We start from the raw sequence: 26,324 nt of genomic DNA, 5'->3' as shown, positions 1-26,324 counted from the left end.
TTAATGTGCTAAAGGAGAAATGGGATTCCAAGGAGCGGAGCACAGGGGGGCAGCAGGGAAGGCAGTATTGGCAGAAGGATTACAAAGCGGATTATAGATACAATAGCAGTAAGTATGAATCCAGTTATGACGGAAATGGAGACCAGAGTTTGCGGAGCAGAAATTATGGGTCAGAGAGAGGGTGGCAGAGCAGCCTGCCCCCGACAACACATGGGGGGGGCAGTGGGAGCATGGAGACAACGCGAGCAGAACCAGGACAATGTAGGAGTTTTGAAAAGGGGGTACCATATAGCTGGGGATGGAAGTGCAAGTTCAGCCACAAGTGCGAGAGATGTAAGGGTGAACACAGCAGCTCCAAGTGTACAAGGGCCACAGCTCCAAGCGGCAGAAGCGATGAGACGCGAAAATAAGAACTGGGGCGGGAAGGGGGCCACGCGGGGAAAAAATCGAGAGATGGAAAGGTGGCTCCAGAAATACGCAGACAAGAAACGGCCTAGAGCGATGCAACGGTAGCATATTCAGACTTCGAGGAGGCAGTAGAACTGGTCAGGAAAGCCGGAAAAGGGGCATGGATTGCATTCCGCCTGTTGCCAGTCAACATCAGATCTCAAAGAAGGTTATATAGGCATTGGCAGGGGGAATACTTTGTCGACAACTGCCTCCCGATGGGGTGCGCCATCTCAGGCGCATATTCTATTGTAGAAATAACAAGCAAGTGGGGTTTTCCTCTGGCGGAGGAGAAAACGGGGGGCCCAACGCAGATTAACCAATTCCTAGGGAGAGAAATTGACTCAAACAAAGGAAGGTGTCGGATCCCGGTGACAAAAGGACGGATCTGCTAGAAACAGCGAGAGAATTGCAAGCGCTGGCAGGAAAGCGGAACGCCGCAGGGAGAAGCATACCACAAGGGAGGGCGTTCCAGAGAAGTATTGAGCTGAAAACGAGAGGTGGTACAATGGGGGCACCACAGAGTCAGGTTAAGTGGAGGAATCAAGAAAGATCTGGAAGTGTGGGAAGAACGGCTGAAATCTTCAATGGGTCGGTGATATGGCAATCACCAGTGAACGAGGAAGTAAAAGGGTATCGTTCACCATGCAGCAGGTGGCCTTGGGTTTGGCGCAATACTGGGGAAACAATGGTGGGCAGGCGAGTGGCCAAAAAACATGGGAGGTGGCGGAAGGGAAAAAAAACATAACGCGGTGGAGCCCTCCCCGATATGGGTTGCGTTATGCGCATGGGAGGAAGAGCTAGGGAACAGGGAGTTAACAGTATGGTCAGATAACATGGCGGTGGTGCACGTGTTGAATAAAGGAAGTGCGGCAGGCACAATAGTGTTGGAATTAAGGAGGGCAATCACGCTGGAAAACATAAGAATGAATAGATGCATAAAGGTGAGGCATATCGCTGGGGAAACAAATGTGGTGGCTGATGCAATCTCACGCTTTCCGTGGGAAAAATTCAGGGAGCCAAGACCAGACGCCGGCAAGGAAAGAACGCCCACGCCACGGAAGGCATGGGTCCCGGTGGAGGCAATAGAAAGGAAAGCATGGTTGGCCACAAGGTCGACTCAAAAGAAGTGGGAGAAGAACGGAGAAAAGAAAGGCTCATCGACAAGCTGACCAGGAACGCCCTAACGTAAAAGACGGGTAAGAAGTACGAAGAGCATGTAAAAGATGGGTTGGTGGAAACAGGTGTAAAAGAGGTGGAAAAAATTGCAAGTGGAGAAAAAGTGTGAATTTCTCAAAGGGGCATCTGCCAAAAGGAAAAAAGTAAAGTGGTAAAAGAGGTGTTGGCGGAAACAAGCGTTAAGAGGTGGAAAAAATTGCTATTTGAAAACAAGGTGTGAATTTCTCAGAGGGGCATTTGCCAAAGGGAAAAAGAAAAGTGGTAAAAAGATGTGTTGTAAAAGAGGTGGAAACATTTTTGTTGATAAAGGTGGGAATGTCTCAAAGGAGCATTTACCAAAGGAGAAAAGGAAAAGCTGGTTGGTGGAAACAAGGTAAAAGAAGTAAAATTGCAATTGAAGAAATGTGTGAAATTCTTGAAGGGGAATTTGCAAAGGGAAAAAGAAAAGATGGGCGGCAGCGCACCACAAAAGTGTCGGGCATACGGAACCCAACCGACAGCACTAGAATAAAATATGCTATGAGAGGAGGGTCCAAATTAGAGGGGAAGAAGCCAGGTAACAGTAGCCGGGTGAGCTTTGGGAAGCTGATAATTCTGTTTAAAGTATTACTAGAGGCAAGTAGCAGCACAGGCGAAGCCGCGCGGTCCAGGGCAGCACCTTGCGCTGGCATATTACGGGGCTTTCAGGGTAGGGGAGCCGGGGGCCAGTAATACGGTGGTAAGAGACGGCCTGGCAAGGAGGGATGTTAGTATGGGTGACAAGGGGATGGCTATAATGCTAGAGAAAGCTAAAGCAGACCAAACGGGGGAGAGCAACAGACCAAAATTACAGGAGAGAGAAGGACCACTGTCCCAGATGCATCACACAAGAATTCCTAAACCCCTGACCAGAGGTCGACGGGCAGCTATTAATGCATAGGGACGGCAGCGATTACATCCTGGTGAGGCCTCCCGGGGATGCACCGGGAGGACATTCACGACTGGCTGTCGGTCTGGATAGTTTTCAGGGACCCCCCCCCCACCACCCCCCCGAGGATCTGGTTATACACCTCGGAGGGAACGACCTGGCGAGCACAAATAGGGGGGAAATTACAGAGGAACATTTGCGAGCCGCGGCATAGCATAGCCCGCAGTGGCGTAAAACCGAGATCTTTATGTCAGAAATAATACCAAGAAGGGTCTTATATGGGGCACAGAGGAGGCACACAATTGAAATAGCCAGAAAGAAACTAAATAAATCAGTAGAAAAGTACTGCAAGAGCACAGGGCTGCATTTCATAAAACATGGCTTACACCGGAACAATCCGGACATGTTTCACCAGGATGGGGTGCACCTATCAAGGAAAGGGATGGGGGTTTTCCAACAACAATTTTAGGGCACTCCAAGAACGGGGTTGTAGGTAAGGTGCTTTTGGGGGAGGACCTGAGCGGGCGTAAGGAACACCCGCTCAGGTGTGGCGGCATGTGCCCAGGAACGAAGGCCCAGGGATAACAAGGACTCAGGAGGAGCCTTGGGCAACTTTGGGACTGGACACAATATGCCCAAAAGCATATGGCAGTGTAATTATTTTGTTGTGTTGTATTTTCTGTAAGAAAATAAAATGCCAACGGCCTACAACTTTTTCATACACATAAGTTGTCTGTGATTTATTACTTAGGTAGGGATCTGGTAAGAGAAGCAAAGTGAACCCACACTACTCAGCCTATGACCCAGGCCCCGGGCCGCATGAAATGCGGGACGATAGAGGGTCTGAGAGTTTAGGCGCGGGGTGGGGGAAAACGGCGCGAAAGCGTAGGGAGGGGCGTCCGAACGGCGCCACAAGAAACAAAAGCCCAGGAAGGGCAGGAAACAGCACCTGGGAAGGTGCGAAATGTAACAGCAAGGGGCCAGGGGGTTAACCCGGCCGCCCCCAGGAAGGAACAAAAGGGTATAAGTAAGCCTGGAAAAGGAGAGGCGGCACAAACCAGGTAAGAGCTCACCCTCTCGGGTAGGCTCTTAGTGCCTGGTGAAGGGGAAGGAAAAACGTTTGCCACCCAACCCACCCTACAATAATAACGGAAGAAGAAGGGTGCAGGCAGGAGCAGGTACGCCAAGTACTCTCTCCAAGAAAGAAGGAGCAAGCAGAAGTAAGAACGCCAAGTACTCTTTCGGTACACGGTCCAAGAAAAGAAGGAGCAGGCAGAAGAAGGAACGCCGAGTACTCTTTCGGTACACGGTCCATGACATGTCGTAGGCGGCATGTGCCCAGGAACGAAGGCCCAGGGATAACAAGGACTCAGGAGGAGCCTTGGGCAACTTCGGGACTGGACACAATGGGGGTCATTCCGAGTAGGGCGGTAAGGGTTAACGGTCACCGGTAACGAGACCGGTGCCGTTAAACCCTTACCGCCCTATTCCGAGTTCCCTTTGCGGGTTGGTACTTAACGCCTGCGTTAAAAAACCAACCCGCAAAGGGACCTAGGAGCTAATTACGGCACCATAATTTACGGTGCCGTAATTAGCGCCTTCCCCATTCCCATTGTGCCCTATGGGGCAAAAATGGGAATGGGGAAAGGCCCATGGGGAATTACCGACCCTGCCAACATTGGAATGGGGTGGTAATTCTGCCATTCACCATGGCGGAGTCGGAAAAATAACGGCGTCTTGGTTAACGCCAGGGTCGGAATGAGGCCCAATGTGCCCAAAAGCATATGGCAGTGTAATTATTTTGTTGTGTTGTATTTTCTGTAAGAAAATAAAATGCCTACGGCCTACAACTTTTCCATACACATAAGTTGTCTGTGATTTATTACTTAGGTAGGGATCTGGTAAGAGAAGCAAAGTGAACCCACACTACTCAGCCTATTAGCATCACGTTCTTGGGTCCATTCCAAGCCATGTCACTTGCTGGAAGATCCTCTTCAGGTGCATCAGACCTGCTGCTGGGCCACCGCTAAAACACATTAACTACTGATGCTGCCAAGACTTGAGCATTGGCAACCTATAAAGAGAGCCGGGATATCCTGGAAGATGTCGTTTATCCACTTTGAAGGGCCTGCTCCGGTGCCACTGTTGCTTAAACATGCGTTGCTACTACAGTCCATTGTTTGTGCAGTGCTGGCTCATTTCTGGAAGGGCTTAGAAACTGAGGCTGTGTAAGAACGTTAGACAGTAGAAAAAGCAAGTCGATAAAGTGACTGACTCAAGGAGACGAAATGATAAGGGATGTGGCTTGGCCTTTAAGGGTTAATAGGGAAATGAGTGTTGTGCAAAGCGAGAGGGCTGTGATCACACTGCCTACCACATGCGCGCTTTCATTAGGCTGGAAGGAAATTGGGTAAACGCGGCAGAGAGAATGGGAGCACTGGCAGTGCGGATCCCAGTGCCTTCTCGTCGCTCCTCGTCAGCGCCGAGGGCAGCCGCTGTGGTGTGAGAGGATTGCGATGGATGGCTCGGGAGAGGTCGCTAATCCCGCTTCGCAGCTGTGAGCTGGCTGTGGACCAGGTAGGGGGCGGCTGCAGCTGCCGTATAGGCTTCTCCGCTGTTTGCATGTTGACTTAAATATATTGCATTCTACTGAAAATCTTGCGCCATTTCTGAACCCATCGCTGCATGCCGGATGAGGAGCACACTCACGCATGACAGAAATAATCACAGACCAAGCCGAGGACAATGAATGTATGAATTATTAATGGAGCAGACGGTTACAGAGCCACTATTTCTGTGACAAATTGGTGCACGGAAAAGTCAGAAAACGTGTTTTTTCTCTGAAGGTGAGGTGGTTTGTCTTGGCGTGCCTGTCCACGGCTCTGGCTGCGGTACTTGTGTTACTTGTGTATTTTGGGATTCTGCCATTGATCTGTGGGTCAGGCTGCATTCAGGGAGCGAAGTTTTTGTCAGACAAAGACTGTGTTCCACATGCCCTTCACGTTTCACATCTGAGGGTCAGCAGTCCTTTTGGAGTTGTGGGTTCTCCTGGGCTTTTTGATGACCATGTGTTGAGGGCGCTTGACTGACCAAGTTGCAGAGTTTGTTTGGGAGGGTAGTAGTGTTGTGTGTGGTATAGGTCGGAAGGATGTGTGGTTGGTTGCTCCTTGATTGTGTCCCTGGAAGTTGGTGGTTTGTAAATTTCGCTTTAGCCGGTCAGATAGCACAGCGAGTAGAGCGCTCGCTTTGATATCCGTGAAGAGCCGGCTGATGCAGTTTGCTTTGATATCGGTGAAGAGCCGGCTGACGCAGGTTCGAATCCCGGCAGGGCTAAACTCAGCCTTTCATCCTTCCAATGCTGATAAATGAGCACCACACACTGTGGGAAATAAGCACCGCTCAGATACCTGAGGGTTCATAGCGCTATATAAATGCACAAACAAACAAATGGTTCCTTTGAAATGTTGCAAGCAAGTATACGCAGTGTTATTCCTACTATGCCCCACTCCATGTGTGGAGTTCCTTTTACAATCTTTCTATCTTTCTTGTGCTGTGCTTCGCAGCTCAGCATCTGTTGTGCCCCACCCCGGCATGATCTTCTGCACCTGATGTAGCTTTTTGCTCAGCATCTCTACAAATATAGAGAACAATGATTGTTTTTCTCTTCCTTTTGTCTTTTATTGTGCTTTAGTTTTGTCAACCGTTCACAATGACGTCTACGCATATAAACAAAAGAAAAAAAGAAAAAAGTTTCACACATGGGTACAAATATAAAATACTCCATAACATTTTAAAAATTCATCAGCATATCTCATTACATCAATTCTTTATTAGAATAAAATCATAACTTATATACAAAAGTTAAATAACTGTTCTTAAACCGGAACAGCACTAAAAGGCAAAACCATGTTGTAGCCCTAAAAATAAGCAGCGTACAAGCCTCTTTAACTGCCTTAAAACCTACAAATGGTCACGTCAAACAGAATAGTGAGAATATGGCCCTTAGGATCATACATATGGAATGGATGGGATCACACCAGAGTAATTCTGAGTCCAAATAACAGAACCAACTCAGGAAAATGACAAAGTACTGTTTTATTAACAATGATCTAAAACAGGGAGGTTACAATGAACATAAACGGACGTACACTCAGTCTCTCGATGATCTCTAACCAAAATATGTTTTTTTATATGAAAAATACATCAGAGAGACGTCATACTACATGGCAATAGTGAAAAAACCTATCAAGGGTTGGGATTGGTTAAGGGAGACATCTAAGTATACTTTTATATAGGAGCTGGGATTCTTATTGGTTATTTGTTATCAGGTGAACAATTTATGCCTACCTCTAAAAACATGTCTTTTACGAAATATTAGATACACAGTTTCTCATTAGTCTTCAAACTATAAGGTACTTCCTTATGTAGGCTAATACAATTGGTTTGCACCCTTGTGCCATTTCTGGAACATACGGTTAATTTAGCAGCATGTAAACTCAGACCCAGGTGCAAGCAGATGGGGCATGACACTACCTCCCCACCCAGTTAGCCTAGCATCTATCATCGCCCATGCCTTCTGCCATCAAATTGTCTTTATACTTGGCTTTGCAGAGTATCCTTGTCTTTGAGAATGCACAGGAGTGAGGGCATTCGCTGTCGTGTCTGGGACTTCAAGTTCAATCTCTATTTCCATCCTTGGGTCACATGACAAGAGACCACGATTTGGTCCATTTTGCAGTTTTAAATGCTCTAAATGAATTCCTTTTGTGTTCTATCTTGCACCTTAATGTGAGGAGGTTCATCCTGTGCATACTCGTTCTTCTTCCGAATAGATAGCTGACCTTGCTTCTTGAATCTTGACTTCAGGCCAGGCAGCCTCGCCACGCAGCTTCATGAGCCTATTATTCTTGCTGCAACACAGTTTTCCATTCCAGCTTCATGGGTTCTGGCTCACTAAATTCATGATATCAATGTCCAGTTTTTATACTATGGTGGCTTCACCTGCATTCTATTCACTACACATAGCCAGCTTCTATGATGACTTAATCTACCGTGTGTTTCAGCAGCTGTACATTTATTGAACGGTTGTTTTTCTGCAGCACTTCGTGCACGTGTAATCTTCCTTCTTTATATTGGAAAACTCACTCAATTCTATACTTTATTCGTTTCTTCAGGATTTATCCATCATCTTTAGCCAGTATCTCGTGGGACGTCATGCACACTTCTTTATGACGTCATCAATTCATTTGTTAGCTTCTTTTCATACTCCTTCAGGTTCTTCCTCCTGCAGGTTATCATCACGTTGAGGGTACATTCGGTAGGGTTGCCTCAATGGGTATCTTATTTAAGTAACAGTTTATTGAGAGGCCACCCTCAAAACTGGGAGTTCCTTCCCTCCCCACTCAAGGTGTCACGCAACAAACTGTTTAATGGATTCTTTTATTCAGCCCTATCTCCAATTCATCTTATACCCCTTGGATCCTTCCCTTGAGCTACCAATGAGGCAAGAACCAGGTCGGTGTACAGGAAATGTATTTGTTTATTTGAATTAGATGTTAAGAAATATCTCGCAAACTACATCTGCCACCTTCTTTGTGGCTCACAATCAACTTCTTGTTACACACATAAATCAAACAAATTAATTGGGGAAACACACAAAGCACAGTACTTTATCTCAATTTCAATTCAAGAAATAATTAGTGCTGGTCAGTTAACACAAATAATTAGAAATGCAGTGCTGTGCAATTCCGATTTGCCTGCGCGCTTAACTAGCAGTTTAGTTTTACAAATTTGGGCAAATGCATATGGAAAATTATTATTTCACCCATACTTTCCTTTAAAATAAACACCAGGGGCCTCATTACGACTTTGGAGGTAGCCATGGCGCTGCCTCCAAAATCGTGTCCGGGTTCCCTGAATGGGGAATTACCGGGCCATTCCGAGTATGGAGGGCCCGGTAATTCCTCCTTCAGGGAACCCGGGCCCGGTCCTTCCCCATTCCCATTTGAGCCCCCATAGGGCTCAATGGGAATGGGGAGGGAGCTAACAATGGGCCCACTCATAATGGCACCGTTGTTAGCTCCCTGGTTGCTATTACCCAAATTGTTCGTTTACAATTGTTCGAATTAACAATTGACCGAATTTAATATATATATCAGTTTGGTAATATATATGTATATATATATATATATATATCGGGGCTTTGGGGGGTTTGGCGATGGGTGGGGGGTTGTGGGGAGTTTCCCCCCACATATATGTTACAATTGACCTTCACAATTCGGTCAATTGTGAAAAGGTCAATTGTAATTCTAACAGATAAACCAGACGTCCACATCGGGTCCCGCGAGGGAACCTCGGAATAGTGCTGAGTGGGTTTAACGGCGCCGGCACCATTTCTGGTGCCGTTAAACTCATTCCGCACATCTTATAATGAGGCCCCAGGTGGTTTAGCGGTTTGATTTTCAGACCCTGCCTTCTTTAGTCTGGGTCTGGGAAGTATGACAGAGGAATTAGGATGAATGAAGATATTTTTATTTCCGACCCCCCCTCCACTGAAAGGCCTGTGTTGGCGAAAGTTGGACAAAAAGATTAGACTGATTTAAGAACAAAGACACCCCTCTTCCTTAAAGTCGGGGACACCAGGATAAAAAGGATTACACTGGGAAGTGTGCTTTATTAATTTTAGAATTTAACAAAATGAATTAAATTAATGTTTTTAGTTAAATAGGCTAAGGATCTACACAGCCCCCCCTCCCTTTGCCCACTATAAACGGAAAGGATTTAAGGCTGGCACATTGCCCCACTTTTTGGTTATAAAGGGTTCACTTCTATTTAGATAGAAAACCTCTGTTTAAATTCAGGAAGCCAGCTGCATTTCAGGACCCTGTGGAAAGTTAGGGCAGGGCTCTGGTCACTCCACTCTCAAGGATTGCCGCCCGGCAATCTACCATAGGACCCAGTCAGTTGTTAGGCCTTCCCCGAAATATACCTCTCCACCCAGATGCACTCTCTGCAATTGCAATCTCCTCTGGAGTCTCCTTGCAGCTGTCACATGGTAAGTTTCAGCAGCTCTCTTGATGGTAATTTTAGCAGCTCTGTCACTTCCTCATAGTGCATTCCACCTTTATATAGCAGCGATGACACCATCAAGTTTAGAATTTTGGGGGAATACACTGCAAGAGTTCTTGCAAGTAGGATTAGACAGTTACCATTCTCTCTCTTCCCAACTCCAGCCCATCTCTACGGATTGGTTTCAGAGTCCGGAGCAGACATATGGCAGCTTCATTTGCAATCCCCATTTTTTCTCATGTCAGATTTTTGGCAAAAACTAGTTATGTGGCAAAAAATGTCATAATTTTACTAGCAACTGTCATAATATATGTATATATTTTCCTTTTCAGCTAATCATGGGGAATTAAATAAAACGACAGCCAGGTTTAGCACGGCTGGCAATTTTCCACCATTTTCACAAAAAACATAACAGTTATGAGTATGTAATTTACTCTCCACATTCATAACTTCACCCACACCAGTTCGCCAACTCTTAAATTCAGGACATTTTCAGATCATCCAGGAACCTAGTTTAACTGACCATTACAGTTCCCTAAGTAGCAGGTGGGTTAATTTTATATCACCAAAATCGCCTGGAAATAATCTAATAAATAACATATATCCGAATTCTCAGCGACTTATGGTTGCGGAGAAAAAGGCCTAAATGATGATAGTCCTTTTAAATCAATAGCATATCTTTGGGATATGCAAATTGGAGGCATCCTGTCTTCAGTGCCATTTGTCTCTAAGGGCCAGTGTTTTTATTGGTCTCTTTGAAGTTGGTAGTTTGAAGTTGGTTACAGCTCATAAATAGGGGATGCTACACAGAGATCCCCCACTGTAGATAAAGACTCAGGCTGGCCCTGTCATGTCCCAAGGCATGTCCTCTTATCTGGAGGGGACCACTGTTTTGATCTGAAAGGCGTCAATTTCTTGTATTTCTTTCAAAGTTCAGCACTTCTTAAATGTAGCCCCCGTCTTCACACTTCCTCTCTACATTCCGGGGATGCACCATCTAGGGCCATTTGTCTCTACACCGAGCCCTTTCAAAGACACCAAGTCTAGAGAAAGTCTGTTTTGAATACCTCTTAGCAGCCACACTTTATTGTAGTTGTAAAATAGCTAGGGGGATGTAACCAGGCTTTCCGTGGGGGGAGTCCTTTGTGACATTTGTCTGGCAGAAAGCAAAGGGTTTGCCTGGGGCCTACAGAAACATTTTCATGGAAACAAAGCTATTCTTTGCATGCGAAACATAATATACATTACTTTTTGTCAACACGCACCATGTATTTACCCTGGCATTTTTATGTTAGCAGGGGTACATTTTTCACATTTAAACTACAAACACACATGCAAAGTCGTTTTTGTGTCGGTGTTTAAAAATCCTGTTGTTCATGTGAAAGGGTCCTTTCAAATTGTGAATTAAAAAAGCTGTGTTTTGTTTGATAATGACAGGTGGGCCTTTTCTACATGGCCCTTCAGTTCTGTTAGATTGAGGCCTTTGATTACCCTCCACATTTCCCACATTTGTGATAACCACTTAGCACTTTGGAATGATGGAGGCATGAACCACCAGCCTGCAGGAGTTTCAAGCATTGTCAAAGCAGCAGCTCTTTCCATGGGAGATGCCTGTGCTGTCCTAGAGCCCCCTTCAAGGTTTAAAGCAAATTAGTAAAACAAAGTATATAGTGCTTAATGTATACGCAGTTTTAAAAACGCCACATTACCAGTAAATATACAGAAATGGTCTTAAAAAAATCAACATCCTGAAGATATATGTCATTGTAAAGTTTATTTAATAACCTTTACACTAATGAGACTCTGTTTTTGTGGATGTTACTTGCTTGACCACGATTCTTTTGGCTTCGCTAATGAACGTTAACTGAAAGTCTTTAAATTCAAACATTGATCAGCCATATTTCAACAGGCCGTACTATATTAAAACTAGGGTACAGGGCCGTGTACACCGGCCAAAGTGCGGGTATTCATAAACACAGTAGGATCATGATATATCCTAAGCCTACAGCTTCCTCTAGCGGCGACAACAGGTGAAGCTCTGCAAATTGGACCATTGCATTTCCTAAGGCACCAGCCCCCTCTAGCAGATCATTTTGTGCATTTGGGCAGCCTCTACTGCACGTCAGCTTCGGACAAACGTACATCGGGCCTTTTATAATATAAGGATGTGTTTAATTTTTCTTGGTTCCAGCTAAATCTGAACGCTATGTGGATACATTATTGGGCATATACATAAGCTGGTAAGATAGATAAGCAGGTTGAGCACTCGCTGCTGCGATCTGAGTGTGATCTGCAGGTCGCAGGTTTGAATCCCGGGAAGGCCAACTCAGCTTTTCATCCTTCCGAGGTCGATAAATGAGTACCAATTTCAGTTGGGTGATATTGTATGTAAATATGTGCTCTGTAAAGCGCTTTGGATTAAGGCACTATATAAATGACACATCATTATCATTATTGATTTGTCAGCTTTGCAGTTGGACATGCAGGTGCATTGAGACATTATTTCATCACCTTAGAGTCTTCCCTTCATTCTTAGCTTTATTTGCTCCACGAAGACTATTTGTGTCCTCTGCGGCCTGTAGTCTGCCTTTAGTTTCCTTCAGTGCCCTCTTCTGTCAAGAAAATGCCTTTTTTACATTTTTGGCTCATAGGTGTCTCTTTAGGAATGGCAGTGGAGCAAAAACTATTGTCATTAATAGTGGTAGATGGCAAATGTTTGTGAATACACACACATTTACCTTACTAATGTGTCATTATTCCAGCCGTTTGTATTTTCTGGAGTTGCGATTTTGCTGAAAAATGAACATTCTGTATGTGTGGGTGTGAGTTGCAAAGGGTTGCCTCTGCTGTTTATTTTAGTGGAAAAGTGCCATATGTCCTATGTTCTGTGAGAGGATTCAATTCAGCACTACAGCCAAGTTAACGCCTAGTCTAGAATACTGAATGAAAACCCTTATTGATATATCTTTAGGTCCAGTTCATGCGTTCTGGATGACTACCCTTGTATAACACCCCTCTCTTGGAATCCCCCTGACCCCACTGAGCCAAGAAGTAATTCTGTTTTGCAAGTTTAAAAGGTTTATTTGATAAATTAAAATATATATCACACTTTTTAATAAATTAATAATTGAATATCACACTTAATCTGATATGGTAAATATTAACAACGGAGAATCTGGCACTAGCACACTTCTTTAATCACTAATGAGTTGACATGAAATGGATAAGGTAGCACACTGGTAAATAGGAACAAAAGTATAATGTGGTAGAGGATGCTTTATGTAGGCTCAGGTGGATGCAATATTCAATGAATGCGGTACAGAAAATACGCAATATGATTTCAACCAAACAATGTCATCACTTTTCTCTGGCTACTCCCCTCCCCCCCTTGATGCAAGGCAAGGAAATGGAAGGAAAACACACAGTTCTCAGAAATGCAATCAACTGTAATTCAGTTCAATCCAGCAAGCTTAAACAGAAGTTTGAAAACACAGGCAAATGCTTTGATAGGTGCTAGCAATGAATGAGAAATATGCTGGAAACGCTCTTAATTCCCTTTTAGAGGTTCAGGATGAGTGGTATCTAGTTAATATTAGTCCAGACTCACACTAGCAATGATGCAGGGATAGTTAGCAGGTTAAACGAATTTCTGGCAAATGAAATCAGGCAGCAGCAGTTTTTTTACATGTGAAGAAATTGCAAATCGCGGCAAAATTCGCGGATGCGCCGAGCGCTATTACAAAGGAACCGCAAGGACTATCTCTACCGTTTTGGGGTCCTAGGAAAGCCTAGGATCACAGCTTCAAAATGAAAGTTATTGCAAGTCTCTAGCCCAAACGGTTGCGGAGATATGAGTAATTTAGTAAAGGTCGTTTTTGGTTTTGTAAATTTTAAACGCACACTTTTTCAAAATGACAAATTTTACTAGAAATGACAGGTGACAGATAGGAGGCAGTTCTACTTAGGTTAAATAGATTGAATTAGATGAATTTAAACTAAGAGATGTGTTCTGAGTTTTGCTAAGTACTCACAAGAGATTTTGAACAGGAAAGCGACTTGGTCACGATCTTCAGTCTGGTCAGGTCTTTCCGGATTCTGCTCACAGCGCCTGGTCTGGTCTCGGCTAGGCACAGCACTGCTTTCTCTCTGGTCTGGTCTCTGCTAGGCACAGCACTGCTTTCTCTCTGGTCTGGTCTCTGCTAGGCACAGCACTGCTTTCTCTCTGGTCTGGTCTCTGCTCTGGATAGATTGAAGTCTCTAGTTTGGCTTTCTGGAGTTTGATGGAGGTAAGTATGGATTTTTCCGGCAGAGCGTCCCGCTGCAAATGGATTTGGAAAGTCCCTATCTGTCCTGTCTGTCTGCTTTTATGTGTTTAGAATGTGGGTGTGTTCTAGCATCACTGACCCTACCTCTCTCTCAGCTTCTAATTGGTCAAACTTCCATTTATCATTTGATTGGGGAATGAACTGTGAGTCAGCGTGATGTCATTTTACAGCCTGCAGAAAGTCCACTCCTCCTGTCAACTTACACACAAATCTAGATTTGAAACAAATACATATTTGCAGAGGTACATATTGTTTTAAAATCATATGCACCCATCATGCATTACAGGAGGTATCCCCTGTTCAAACTCTGCTCTTCCTGGGAGCTTGCATTCAGAACTGGCACATATTTCACTTTTTAACTGATTTTACAATTTCTGACATGGACCCAACTTTACATACATGTGTGCAGGGAGTAGGGACATTAACTGATGAAGTTTCAGATTTTTAACATGCACACATTTAGAGTAATATCCACTTTTCCGCTAAAACCCCCCTGAACATACCACCGGTTCCTACCACGTCTTAAACTGTGGGCAGAAAAATCACAAGAATTATGGTATCATTTATAAAATTTTCACATGTCCGCACTATGAATTATCCCCCTTTTTATAAAACCATATCCTTGCTGCAGGGGTGTGTCTTTTCAGGTCACATGGTACAGAAACCAGTCTTTCCAGTTTCTGCCAAGCCAGCTTGCTTCTCACAGGCAGTGCCCCTCCCAGCTCCTGCCAAGAGGAAGCTACAATTTACGACTGCGGTAATAAAAACCTTTGCCTGAGTGAAGAGGGCTTTGTTCACTCTCTTGCAGAGCACAGATAATTCAATTATCAGATAGATGGCATATCCTTAGTGGGGGCAGCAAAAGGAAGGTTGGCCTGGGAACACAGTGGTGACTCAAGTTTCACTGCTGCTGGGGGTAGTTGCCAGGCAGAATTCAGTTCCTTAAGCCGGGTTTCAGATAAAATGTCACTTTTTGTTCCCCAGTTTCTGCATTCAAATAAAACTAAACATTTTTACATATGCAGCTAGAAGGCTGATTCTAAGTTTAAAACTATGACATTTAAACAGTTACAAAGGCATGTGACACCAAACATAGCTCACTCATTTAATCTAAACATTTTCGATTTTAGTGTCTTTAAATCCAGTGCAACTTAAACTGCTGACTCCATAGCAGTTTTGTTATAAGCATTGTTTTGGGCTCTTCATTTCCCAGATTTTGTAGGCACACAACACTCCATTCTACCAAATGTCTGCTGGTGTCCAGTGAGTTTTTAGATGTGTTGCAATGTTTAAAATAGACAGTTTGAGCCTGCCTTCAGAGAAACACAGGGTGGTTTTAAACTGCCGGCTTTTGGATAGTGGTGAGTACTGGTACTGCACCCATTTTTGGGATTTAAGAAAATGAATTCCCAACAGTTATGGGTTTGCTTTTGGCAATCAGCATTGCCACTCCCAATGGTTTCAGACTACTGTGCGGGTAGTCCAATGGTGGTTTTAAAGCGCTTTGAAGCTAACCGGCGCTACTGTTTTTCCTTTGGCAACCCATTTCCCTCATGGCAACCCAGCCTTTCATTCTCGCACTGGTGGGTGGCAAGTGAGGCAACCATTTTGGTGTGCGCACAACTGCGCAGCTTTCCTGGATTTCGGCGCACATGTGGGTTTTCCGCCATCTTGAATTTCCTAAGCCCACAGCACCAAATGTTGTAGCAGGGTAGCTTAAACGTGGGTCAGGACACCCTACAAGCCCCCCCACGTGACTGCACTTTGAGTTTGGGTCGATGGGGAGTCGCGTGCCCAAGGGTTTTGACCCACGCACCGGTCTGTCCGCATAATCTTCTTCCTCTTCTGTAGATGGCACAGTTCAGCATCTTCTTCTCCATCCGGTCAGATCGATCAGTTCTCCTCGCCGGTCCTGATGGGAAGATTGGGCGGTACCCCGGGCCCGTTGTGTCTTTGCTCCCGGTCTCCGGATCGTCCTTCTTGGTCATCCTTCATGGTTTCATCTCTCCTAGGATGATAAAGGAAGAGCGGCAATATCTACTCATAGACGATTTTTTTTTCCACCACTGTTGAGATAGTGGGGCAGCATATGCATTTCATCGTAACGAAATATTACATTCTTATTTTGAAAAAAAAAAACAGCATCACTAGAGACAGTTTCATGTAAATCACAATATTTTAGAGACTAGATGTGGTAGGTTTTATGATTGGAACTGAATTAGTCTGATACAGTACCCGCTAGGATTCCAGAGGATTCCTCCAGTTGTTGCAGAGTGTGCCTGGGATGGCAACATTTCAACTGGTTTATGTGGACCCACTTGTCTTCCCCCTCTGCCGAACCACCTTTGGGGATGCGGATCTTGTAGGCCACAGGGGAGATCTTATCGACGATCTCAAAGGGTCCCTTCCATGTAGGCAAAAATTTGCGCTGCTTGGCCTGGTTCCTTTGGAAGTTGTATAGATAGACCCGGTCTCCCACCTGATATTCCTTCCTGGAAGTTTTCAGGTCATAATGGGTCTTCATGCTATCAGTCGATCTTTCTAGATTCCGCTGAGCATAAGCAAAAGCATGTTGGAGGTGTTTCCTTAAATTCTCTACATACTCATGAGTAGTGGAGGCATTTATCAGTGTCTGCTCTTGGGTCCTGTAGAGCAAATGCTGCGGAAGCACCATCTTGCGCCCAGTCATCAACTCAAATGGTGACATTTTCGTTGCAGATGAAGGGGTAGATCTGATGGCCATTAGGACCAGAGGTAATCGGATATCCCAACTTGGCCCAGAATCTGCCACAAACTTCTTTAATATGCTCACAATTGTCCGGTTATATCTCTCTACTGCCCCAGAAGAAGTTGGTCTATAAGCAATATGCAGCTTTCTCTTGACCCCCAGTATCTCCCACATCTTTGTCATTACTTCACTGGTGAAGTGGCTACCTCTGTCTGACTCAATCCTTTGAGGTAGACCAAAACGGGAAAAGATGTGGTTAATCATCAAGGCAGCTGCAGTTTCTGCCTTGCAATTTGGGGCTGGGAGACATTCCACCCACTTGGTAAACAAGCATGTCACGGTCAACATGTACTTATTCCCCCTAGCCGAGCGAATCACAGGGCCTACAAAGTCGATTTGTAAATCTGACCATGGCAGTGTCATTCCCCTCTTTTGTAAAGGCGCCCGGTGTGTGAGGGATGATGGCTGAAATTGTGCACACACAAGGCAACCCTTCAGGTACTGGTCGAGGTCCTGCCCCATGTGTGGCCAGTATGCAACCTCTCTTAAGATTTCCAATGTTGTGTGAAACCCCCTATGACCGGCAGTGGCCGCATCATGGGCGTGACTTAACATCAGGCTTCGGAATGAGGTAGGAACCACCCACTGATCGTGGCCAGCTTTGGATTTCCTTACCAACAAACCGTCTTGGATCCGGAACATTTTGGGACATTTCATCAACACTCTTAGGTCCTCTTTCCCAATGTAATCGGTATCCGTCAGGGGAAAGTTCTCAGGGTCCTCAAGGTGCTGGTAAAATTTACCAATAATTGGATCCCCCTTCTGAGCGGTAATCAAATCAGCATCAGGGGTCTCCTTACTCCATTGTGCAATTGAAAGGTCATTGTGAGCATTTGTCTGGGACCTAGTGATAGCAGTGACCTGGATTTCCCCCAATAGGGACTCAATCTCAATTAGATCCCCTTGGATGGCCCCGGTTTTGGCCAGCTGATCAGCTAAGTCATTTCCAATTTTGTCTGGTCCCTCTACTTTGGAATGACCCTTGATCTTTTTCCAATAGATGGTCATCTCATTCGAGGTGACCAGATCATCAATGTTTTGGATCAACTTCCCATGTTTCAAGGGTTTGTTGTTAGCACATAACATGCCTCTGGTTTTCCAATTAACCAGGTGCTCCACGAACCCGTTCCGTACATAATCCGAATCTGTGATTATGACCAGTTCGTGGAGTTGATGCTGGACAGCAGTGAGGATGGCCTGATGCACAGCCATCAATTCTGCCACCTGACTACTTCGGGACCAATTTTGTATCCAGCGGAGGGTTCTGGGGACTCATTCACCCATGCATTCCCTACGCCGGCCACCAGTTCTTTCTCCCCGTTGTTGTCAACATGGTAAGAGCATCCATCCACATACACAGTGGGCATTCCCTCACACTTGTCTTCTTCAAAGATTTTGTGGGGGGAATTAAGGTATGCCTCCATGTTGTCCTTGATTTTTAGACTTTCGTCCTCGAGACAGTTTTCTCTGGCACAATCATGCAAGTCAGCCAGACCTTGCGCGAGTGGACTCTTCTTGTTTTGGCCATATCTGACCTCCACAGGAAAGCCTTGCATTGACAGAATCCAGGAAGTAATTCGGGAATTACTCACATTTCCGGCCCGGATTCTGTCACTTTGGAGATATTGCAGAGGCTGGTGTGGAGTCTCCACTATGATGTGTTCCCCCTGGATAAACGGGCGGTAATTCTTCAATGCCCACACCGTTGCCAGGAGTGCCTTCTCACAATCGTTGAATTTTTCCTCCACAGAGGATAAAGTTTTGCTCGCATGGGAGATTACTTTATTGACCTTGTCATGCTTTTGGTATAATACTGCCGTCAAGCACGTATTAGAGAACCCTGTCTCCAGGAAGAACTCCTTGTTTCTGACAGGGTAAGCTAGGCAAGGCGCTTGTGAGAGGCTTCTCTTGAGTTGTCTTACTGCCTCGGATTGTTCTGGACCCCATTCCCACTTGACCCCCCCTTTCAGGAGATGAATCAGGGGTCTGGTGATCTCTGCGTAGCCCTCAATGAACTTTCTGCTGTAATTAGTCAGTCCAAGGAGGCTCCTTAGTTCCCGCAGAGTTGTGGGGTCTTTCAGTTTCTGAAGTGCTTCCACTTTCTTTTCCTGGGGACAGAGACCCTGAGGAGTAATCTCATGCCCCAAGAAATTAACACGGGTTCTACACCACTGTGCTTTCTGAAAGGAAAGTTTTGCTCCGGCGGCCCTCAACTGTGTCAGAACATAACGGATCTCTGCTATGTGTTCCTCCACAGATGAACTTTTGATGAGGACATCATCTACATAAGCCAGGTTACCCCTCGTACCCAGGTCGGGCATGGCCTTATGTAGGAAAATATTGAACTCATTACCGGAGTTAAGGTATCCGAAGGGAGTCCGGGTCCATGTGTACTGCTGGCCCCCAAAGGTAAAAGCCAGCTTGTATTGGTCCTCCCTAGTGACAGGCACAGTCCAGTATCCATTGGTCAGGTCTATTGCTGTGAATACCAGTGACCCCTGAATCTGGGCCAGCCCTTGGTCAATGTAGGGCAGAGGCCATCGGGAAGTATGGACCCGTTTGTTGAGCTCCCTGAGGTCAGCGCAGAGTCTCCACTGGCCGTTTGGCTTCAATATTCCCAGCACCGGATTATTGAAGGTGCTGTGGACTGGACGGATTATTCCCCGGGACTCAAGGTTCTTAATTATTTCAGTAAGGGACTCCATTGATGCGAGAGGCAAGCGATATTGCTTCACAAACACTGGAGTCATGCCAGGGTCCGTGGGGATTGTTGTGGTGTGGATGTCGGTGCGACCACAGTCATATGAGTCTACCGCAAAGAGATCTTGGAAATCCAAGAAAACTTGTTTCAACTTTTGCTTTTGTTCCAGAGTCACACAGGCATCAGCTAGGTTGACTCTCTCTTCCACCATCTGCCTGAAGCCTGGAAAGACTTCTGGTTTGGCTATCTCCGCGGCCTCCTCCAGCTGGGTGGAGAAGTCCCTGGTCAGAGTGCTGATTTGGACCGGAGGCTTCAGGTGGGAAAGGCAGCCCTCATGGACCTGGAAAATCACCTCATCCCTCCTGAAGTCACAGGTCACATCTTCCTTACCATAGGGGCAGGAAGTGTACACCAGGAAGTTCCCCCCATGCCGGGTAAAAATCCTGTCTGGTGTTGCGTTGTCATCACTGTCACTGTCAAAACAGTCCTTGGGGATGGGTCCTAACAGTTCATTTACAAGATCCATGGAGAAATGTCGGTCATCAACCGCCATTCCAATAATGGTGCCTGCGGCTAGAGTAATACTCTTTAAGTCGCTGTTATCCACCTCTATTAGAATGGGGTCATGTTCTATGTTGACTAATGGAGTCGGGTTTACCCCCGACCCTTGCTGTTGGAGAGAAGCATTTAGATGTATGTAAGCATCAGGGTTTTTCAACTCTTGTCCCCTTTTAACTTTCACTTCCAGGGAGAATTGTCGGGTCCTTTCTGGGATGGTGACTTCCTCTTTAACCTGAATTGCAACTGCATAAGGTAGCAATTGAGCTGACCTAAATGCTTTTTCTGGATCATCAAAGCCCATGGGATTATCCGCTAATCGGGACCAAGCTTTGAAGTTTATTAGGTCCAAACTAATGGCAAAGCGATTGAGAATGTCACTGCCTAAGTAAAAGGCGGCAGTGACGTCTCGCACGACCCAACAATTATGGACTATGCTCTTGTTGCCAATGGAGATTTTGAGCATACACCTGCTTGGCAGGAGATGTTTGGAGTCAGGTGCTTCCAGGTCCATTTCCCATTTGTCTATCAGTTTGAAGGTGGGAATGGCTGGATCTTTTGGGAGTTGGCGGAACATGGCTTCGCTGATGAAGCTCTTACCGTTGTTCACACACACTCGAGCGAAAACAGAGTCCTTCCCATCATTTAACTGAACAGGGATGAACAACTGCTCTCCAATTTGCTGAATATCAGCCAGGCTTTGAGCTGATTTCACATCTTTCTGGACTATCGGAGTGGGAGTTTCAGATTGTGGATTGGTATAGAATTTCAAAGTGTTTCCTTCCAGCGTGGAATACCACTTTAAACTGGAAGGAAGATTGATTTTCAGAAATAGAGAGGACCCCCCATCACTAGTCTGTTGTCCTACGGCTATTACTGTCACGTCTGGAATTTGGCTATTCTGGAAGTGAAATTCTACTTGGTCAGATTTTTGTTCAACCATGTGGCATGTGCCGTTTAAACTAACATGGTTGACACTCTGTTTTAATTTTATGGGTCGGCTAGTCTGAGTCCAGAGGACCTTGTTTACGCAATCTATTAGGGGTGACAACCTTCTCAGGAGGTCATTCCCTAGTAAACAAGGGGTGCCCTCTGGGGTCACAACTATGACCGGGTGTTTCAACTTATGTCGCCCGATCTTAATGTCCAAGTCTGCCGTCCCCTCGACGGGAATTTCCTTCCCGTCAAAGTTCTGCAGTTGTCCAGGAAGAGAGGTGAGAGGAATTTGGTAATTCTCTCCCCTTCCTGCATTCAGTTCGTCAAAGGCCCTTCTGGACAGAAGGGTAGCTTGAGATCCAGTGTCCACCAGTGCTGAGATTGTACCCTGCCCCTGTACTTGTACCGGGGCATAATATCTTCCCTCCTTCTCCTCAAGGGGGCACAGATAATGTACATTTTTGGACAACTGGTGGGCTAATTTTCTGGTTTTGGACATCGCTAGCGAGGAGATTTGGGCAGAATTCTGTGGAGAGTCTTGGGAATCTGAAAGAAAAAATTTGCAACTGGAGATCAGAGCCATTGTGGGTTCCCCTGGCTCCGTTTCTGGGCCGCCCCCCCCTTTTTGGAGGCAGTCGCCAGGATGGGTTTGAACCAGGGGATTTTCTTGCTGTTGGTTCTGGGATGAGATGGTGGGCGGCGGTAGCTCAGTCTCCACATCTCCCCAGTCTGGATTTGCATCCCTAGGGACCCATTTTTCTTTGGGAGGAGTTCCCCCCTCTCTGAAGGAGAAGATCCTTTTCCCAGGATCCTCTGAGGATCCCTCTCCCTCAAATTGGAAGATCTGTACCTCCTCCTCAAACTGAGTCTGTTTGGGTCTTTTGTTTCTCCTACCCCCCCTCTGCTCCTTAGGAGGCAGACTTTCAGGGGCAAGAGATTTTGTTTCCGGTTCCTGGGTTTCCAGGGGCTGTTTACAAGTGAGGAAGGAAGCTTCCTCCAAGGTTTTACACCCCCCTTCCCTTTGTGCCTCCTCCCTGGGAACCGGTGATTTATCGGGGTGCTGCCCCCGTCATTGTTCTGGAGCACCAGGTCCAGAGTTGGGTGCGTTCTGCGCCGGCATGCTGATCTGAGGGTTCTGCTGTGCCCTCAGTATATGACCCATATCCCGCGCCATGTTTTGAACCTGGCGCTCTAACTGGGAAACCCGCTCAGGCTGATACGGGGCCCTGTTTTCTCCCCTGGGCTGATCCCGGGAAGGGTAGCTGTCCCTCCTCTGGTAGTACCCCTGGTTGGGAAGATTTTGGTACCCCTCCACCCTTGGCCTCCCCTCTCCCGGATTCAGTGGTCTGGGCTCAGGGAATTGAGGAAAGAAGGATGGATGATTTTGGGGTTGGAAGTCGGGTGGATATCTGGGGAAAAAGTTCTGCCCAGGGTTTGGTAAATTTCTGCCCTCCTGTGGGAAGTTTGGAGGGAAGTTCCCTGGGTTAGGTGCTTGGCTGGATCCCCCCCCTTGGGCTGGAGGAGTCCACACATAACCCAGGATGGGTCTGTTACCTTTGTAGCGAGGACTTACATAGTCAGGAGAGCGAGGGACCCCATTTGTGGGGCTGCCTCCCTGGCTCCCTGTCTGCGACTGGCCCGAGGACCTTCTGGGCCTAGCATTATTAGGTGCAGGTAGGTTTTTAGGCCCCCCCATCTCCAAATCCAAAACGGGGGTGACCTTTACCTCTGCCACCTTGGCAGCAGCAGGGGTGCTGTTGGCTTTGGGGTTTTTCTGGGCATTGCTTTTATTTTCTATGGGCTTCTGCACCTCATAGATGCGGGTAGCCTGTTCAATGACCCAGTCTAAAGATCTTTTCTCGTGAAAATCCCTCACGAGCTGGGTCATGATATATTTGGGCAAGGCATGGAAAAACGTGTTTATAAATTCACGGCTATCCGTGCGCACCCTTCTTGTGGTCTGTGCAAAAGCCCGCTTTAACTCCTGCACAAATTCTTGTGGGGCCTGATCCTCCCCACATTGCAAATTGTAGGCTGCCTTGCGAGCCTCTTGAGGATTTCTGTGAACAGAAAAATGTTTCAGGATGGCCGCCTTATAGGTGGACCATCTTAAATGATTTTGGTCCTCCAGCCCCGCAAAGAAACTGGAGTATTCCGGGGAGAAGGTCCACTTTACATATTGAATGCAGCTTTGGCTGTCCTTCAAATGGAAAGTCTCCATCATTTGTTCAAACAACTCTAAGTGCTCCCAAACAGAATACTTAGCGTTCTTATGGTAAGGCGTGATGACGCTCCTGATCGCCTTAATCTGCTTTAAGGGGTCCTTGAGCAAGGCCCTTTTTGCCTTATTGGCCTTTTTGGTTCGGGTAACCCTTGTCCATTCTTCGTCGGACTCAGAGGCACTGCTCCCAGAGGTTCCCGTCTGTTCTTCCAGGTTTTCCCGGATTCTGCGAGCCTGGGAATGGCTGGCAGAATGTGGGGACCTGGTCTCCTGTGTCCTGCGCAGTTCAGAGGAGTCTTCAGATTCCTCCTTGCTGTCAGGATTTGATGGGTACCCCCTCCACTGACCTAACTGGGCAGAGGTTTTCAGGATGCCCTTAATGGGCCTACTCTCCTGGGGTTCCCCACTGAACTGTATTGTACTTGGGTGCCCATACCCGGATGCCCACCCCTCCATTCCTGGATGGTACTGGCCTATGAGCCCCATGCTTCTGGCTGGATAGTAATCTGCCATCCCTGTGGCCCTGTGCTCATGTGCGCCAGGGGACATGGGGGTGGCAGAGTCCAGGGACTGAGAGGTATGAGGGCCTCTGGTACTAGGGCTCCTGAGGTTATGCTCCGGAGTTTCCATTTCCCAGCGAACCTCATCTCTATCCGCCCCTGCTCCCTGTTGCAATGCAAGAGCCTGCATTTGTGCCTTCAGTTCCTCAGTTAAGGCCTTACTCGACTCTATCAGTCTCTCCTGCATCGCTACCTGCTGTTGGAGCCTATCATTGTGTTGACAGAGGGCCTCATTTTCCCTCTGTGCTTCCTGGTTGGTCCTGGAGAACTGGGCCAGTCTTTGCTGCAGGAGGGTTACCTCCTGAGCTGTGTCCCTATTGGCCTGCTCCTTTCTTGCTAGAGCATCCTCCACCCTCCTGGTGTGCTCTAGCAAGTTCTGGTTTTCTTTTTGGAGGTCACCCAGTCCCTGGTGGGCCAGGTGATTTTCTTCCATTTTCCTTTTTAAATGGCAGACTTCCTGGCCTAAGGCGTCTCTTTCCTGACTAAGAGCCTGCATTTGTGCCGCCAGGTCATCCCTTTGCCTTTGGAAGGCACCAGCTTTCTGGCGCTCCTGATCAAACTCTGCCTGGGTATCCAGGTCTTTCAGGATCAGTTTATTGCTCTCCTCTTTCTCTCTGTCTAGTTGGATTTGCAGGGTGGCTACCTGCTCTGTGCATGCCCTGTTGAAATTGATCTGTTGCTCCAGCTTTTTCTGGCTCTGCAGTAAGGAGTCCAAACTGTCTTGGTGCTCCTTCTGCAGGGCCAGAAATCTAGTATCCTGTTCTGACTTTTCCTTTTGCAGCACATCCATATCCTCCTTTATTTTAGTAATGTACAGTCTGCTGTCATTTTCTGACTCCTGGCTCCTCTGCAGCCTCTGCTCAGAAGAGTCCAGATCAGATTGGACCTTCTGTAATGCCATCTGTTGCCTATTTGCCAGATTTTGGCTTTCAGCACATCTATCCTGCATGTCTCCCATATATAGGTACAGGTATGCTGCTATCCTGGCGATCTTATTGTGTTCCTCTTTGGCTTTAGGAGCCATATATAGTTCACTCAGGGCCACATGTAAGGGACCCTGATCTCTATATATATCTGACCCTGTTTCAGTGACCTGTTGTGTGATGGCCTGCAACCACACATCCTGGCCCTGTTCGGTCCATTCACCTCTCACAAATAGCTTATGCAAGAGGTGCTCTCTGGCTATTTTCATGTCTACTAAGGTCGTCATTCTAGAGATTGGTCTCTGTCCTGACTTACAGAAGTTAGTATTTTATTTTTGCAGAACAGAACTTTTCTTGGAGTGTCCCTTTTGAGGAATGCTTCACAGCGTAATGCAGCGTGGTGATCCGACCGGGTGTATGTATCCCGTCAGTTAGCACACTGTATTAAGCTGCACAACTGGTAAATCTAACCCAACGTCTCGGCTCGAGCCCCCACTTTGTAAGAGGATTCAATTCAGCACTACAGCCAAGTTAACGCCTAGTCTAGAATACTGAATGAAAACCCTTATTGATATATCTTTAGGTCCAGTTCATGCGTTCTGGATGACTACCCTTGTATAACACCCCTCTCTTGGAATCCCCCTGACCCCACTGAGCCAAGAAGTAATTCTGTTTTGCAAGTTTAAAAGGTTTATTTGATAAATTAAAATATATATCACACTTTTTAATAAATTAATAATTGAATATCACACTTAATCTGATATGGTAAATATTAACAACGGAGAATCTGGCACTAGCACACTTCTTTAATCACTAATGAGTTGACATGAAATGGATAAGGTAGCACACTGGTAAATAGGAACAAAAGTATAATGTGGTAGAGGATGCTTTATGTAGGCTCAGGTGGATGCAATATTCAATGAATGCGGTACAGAAAATACGCAATATGATTTCAACCAAACAATGTCATCACTTTTCTCTGGCTACTCCCCTCCCCCCCTTGATGCAAGGCAAGGAAATGGAAGGAAAACACACAGTTCTCAGAAATGCAATCAACTGTAATTCAGTTCAATCCAGCAAGCTTAAACAGAAGTTTGAAAACACAGGCAAATGCTTTGATAGGTGCTAGCAATGAATGAGAAATATGCTGGAAACGCTCTTAATTCCCTTTTAGAGGTTCAGGATGAGTGGTATCTAGTTAATATTAGTCCAGACTCACACTAGCAATGATGCAGGGATAGTTAGCAGGTTAAACGAATTTCTGGCAAATGAAATCAGGCAGCAGCAGTTTTTTTACATGTGAAGAAATTGCAAATCGCGGCAAAATTCGCGGATGCGCCGAGCGCTATTACAAAGGAACCGCAAGGACTATCTCTACCGTTTTGGGGTCCTAGGAAAGCCTAGGATCACAGCTTCAAAATGAAAGTTATTGCAAGTCTCTAGCCCAAACGGTTGCGGAGATATGAGTAATTTAGTAAAGGTCGTTTTTGGTTTTGTAAATTTTAAACGCACACTTTTTCAAAATGACAAATTTTACTAGAAATGACAGGTGACAGATAGGAGGCAGTTCTACTTAGGTTAAATAGATTGAATTAGATGAATTTAAACTAAGAGATGTGTTCTGAGTTTTGCTAAGTACTCACAAGAGATTTTGAACAGGAAAGCGACTTGGTCACGATCTTCAGTCTGGTCAGGTCTTTCCGGATTCTGC

At 46.0% G+C, this 26,324-nt stretch overlaps 1 protein-coding gene across 5 annotated transcripts in view; it reads left to right on the top strand.

Moving 5' to 3' along the window:
- OSBP2 (oxysterol binding protein 2) overlaps positions 1 to 26,324 on the top strand; it is a 2,072,116-nt gene that overhangs the window by 495,417 nt on the left and 1,550,375 nt on the right. The window contains exon 1 of one of the 5 annotated variants that reach the window (XM_069619137.1): positions 4,934 to 5,110. The exons of the other annotated variants lie outside the window; for them this stretch is intronic. Coding sequence (XP_069475238.1) covers positions 5,054 to 5,110 — 57 coding nt within the window. The 5' untranslated portion in view covers positions 4,934 to 5,053. Of the gene's footprint in view, positions 1 to 4,933; positions 5,111 to 26,324 lie in introns of those variants that run through there. 5 annotated transcript variants of the gene reach the window in all.

This window comes from Ambystoma mexicanum, chromosome 10, assembly GCF_040938575.1.
Source record: "Ambystoma mexicanum isolate Mex_15411 chromosome 10, UKY_AmexF1_1, whole genome shotgun sequence".
Lineage (NCBI taxonomy): Eukaryota > Metazoa > Chordata > Amphibia > Caudata > Ambystomatidae > Ambystoma > Ambystoma mexicanum.
The sequence above is the reverse complement of the archived record's forward strand: the minus strand, read 5'-3'. Positions and strand labels throughout refer to the sequence as shown.